Here is a 2,199-nt window from a genome sequence, read left to right as displayed (position 1 = left end):
CCCGCCGGCTTTAGCACCCATCCCTCCATTCACTCAACCCCAGTGGTTGAGGCATTCTGCCCGGACCCTGGCACCCCAGGCGCGCACACTCCTGTGGCTGTAACAGTTTATTGGCAGCCCAGAGGGGCGAAGGCACCGCGGGGGAGGGGGCTCGGCCCGAGGCATGCAGAGGGCGGGGAGCCCCAGGGGAAAGTCGGGGGTGGGTGGGCAGGGTCTAGGGATCCTCTGTGTTATATCCCAACCCTTAAATAAATAGTATATACAGCTGAGGGGCCGGGCGGGGCGGGCAGGGCAGCGGGACGAGGGGGTCCCTCCTGGGTCACAGGTCTGAGCAGCGATCCTGCTTGCTGTAATGGTCAAACTGGTTCTTCCAGTGCACCATGTAGGAGCTCCAGCGGTGGAACTCAGCCTTCCACTGGCGCTCAGCCTCGTCCAGCGTGTCTGCGGCCAGGGTGCCCGGCAAGTGGGTGTGGGGGAGGACATGGGGAAGGACGGGAACGGACATTGGAGGGGGGCGTGAGTTCAGGGAGGACACACGGAGAATGTAGGAGACCACGTTGGGTGGTGGAAAGAGGATCAGGAGAACATGCAACAGACGGAAGACCAGGGGAAGGACGAGGGTAGAGGCGGGCCAGAGAAGGATGGCGGGAAGGAGGAGGGAGGGAGAGAAAATGACCGGAAGACAGGGGGACAGAAGGGATCAGAGGAGAAGGATCCGTGGGTTGGTGGGGAAAAGAGAAGAGACAGAAATGGTTGGCGGTTATAGCCCCACTGGGGGTGCTATCTAGCCCTAGGGCCTCCCTCCCACCCCAACACCAAGCTCAGGCTCCAAATAATAATTTTATGAAAAAAGAAAATTGGCTTTTTCATTTCAACAATAAAGGCGTGTGGATCCCTGAGATGGGTCGTTGGTGTCCTCCCACCCCCCCCACTACCCCCCTGCCCCCAGCCCTGTCCAGTTTGAGTTTCTCGGTTTGAGGAGGCAGGGGGCGCTGGGTCGGAGATCCCTGAGTGGAGCCCTTCCCCACAGTCCGACCACTCATTAGAGGAGGGGCCCCCTGAGGCCGGAGGGGGAAGAGGCCGTGGTCACAGCCGCAGGAACCGGGAGAGGAGGAGGGAGAGGAGGAGGAGGAGGGACAGGGGGAGGCCGGGCCTGGGCCTCGGGGCAGCCTCCCCGTGGGCGGGGCCTGAGCAGGTGCAGGGGGCCTCCGAGGCTGGGGGGAGAAGAGAGGGGTTACACCCGGCCGGCTCCCAGTTCCCTCTCTCTCTCCGCGCCCCTTTTCTCCCCCGCCTCCTCCCAGCCCCTGCCCGCTGGCCCCTGCGTACCGGTGGCGCTGAGCAATTTGGGTAGGAAGCGGTTCCAGAAGGCGCAGGCCTGGGCGCGCAGCCCCCGCCGCACCTCTAGCGGCCGCAGGTTCAGGCTCACGTACTGCTGCGCTCCCGCCGTGTACGGTGGCCACTGCGGGGCTTTGGGGTCTCGGGGGTCATTGGGGTCCCTGCGGAAGGAAAGGGAAAGCTCAGCCCCTGGGGGCTGGGGAATGGAGATGGAGAGTAGGAGGAGGCAGGCTGCTTCCTGACCCATGCCGTTCCCTCTTAGGCTCCAGGGAGAGCCCCGTCTCCTCCCTCCCACATTCTCCTTCATCCTTTCTCTTTTCCAATATGCTCCGTCCTCCGGAGTCTTCCCCTTCCTCCTGCCCTCCCTCTTTCTGTTGTTCCTCTTTTTTTTTCCCTCAATTTTTCTGCTCCATCTTTGTTTCTCCCATTTAAAAAATTGCTATGATTTACTGAGCCCTTACTATATACTCAGGCCCAGTCCCATCTCTACAAACATCAGGTTTACTTCTGCGGACACCCATGTGATGGGATATTTATGGTCCCCTTCTTCAGACAGGTAAACTGTGTGCGTGTGTGTGCATTCGTGTGCGTCACAGCTAAAAAAATCATCACTGGTCCAATTGATCCAGTTCTACAATCCACACTCCTAACTGCTCTGGTAACTCCTTTGTCTGTCTCTCCTTGTCTGTCTCTTCTCTTTGCCTCCCTCAGCTCTGTCCTTGTCTCATCAGGATCTGCCACCTTGCCTTCCTCCCTCCTTCCCTTCTCTTGGGGTCTCCTTTGTCATTCTCTCTCTCCCCCTTTGTCTCCTTTCCTTTGTGAACTCGCGCCACCACCACCACCACCACCCACCCGCCCCCCACC

At 60.0% G+C, this 2,199-nt stretch overlaps 1 protein-coding gene across 1 annotated transcript in view; it reads right to left on the bottom strand.

Moving 5' to 3' along the window:
* Positions 1-94: 94 nt before the first annotated feature.
* The window catches only part of ACHE (acetylcholinesterase (Yt blood group)), a 10,582-nt gene continuing 8,477 nt past the window's right edge, over positions 95-2,199 (bottom strand). Inside the window, exon 5 of the mRNA XM_007468833.1 lies at positions 95-441. Coding sequence (XP_007468895.1) covers positions 320-441 — 122 coding nt within the window. The 3' untranslated portion in view covers positions 95-319. The remainder of the gene's footprint in view (positions 442-2,199) is intronic.

The sequence above is a fragment of the Lipotes vexillifer genome, unplaced genomic scaffold (assembly GCF_000442215.2).
Source record: "Lipotes vexillifer unplaced genomic scaffold, Lipotes_vexillifer_v1.1 scaffold12, whole genome shotgun sequence".
NCBI lineage: Eukaryota > Metazoa > Chordata > Mammalia > Artiodactyla > Lipotidae > Lipotes > Lipotes vexillifer.
The sequence above is the reverse complement of the archived record's forward strand: the minus strand, read 5'-3'. Positions and strand labels throughout refer to the sequence as shown.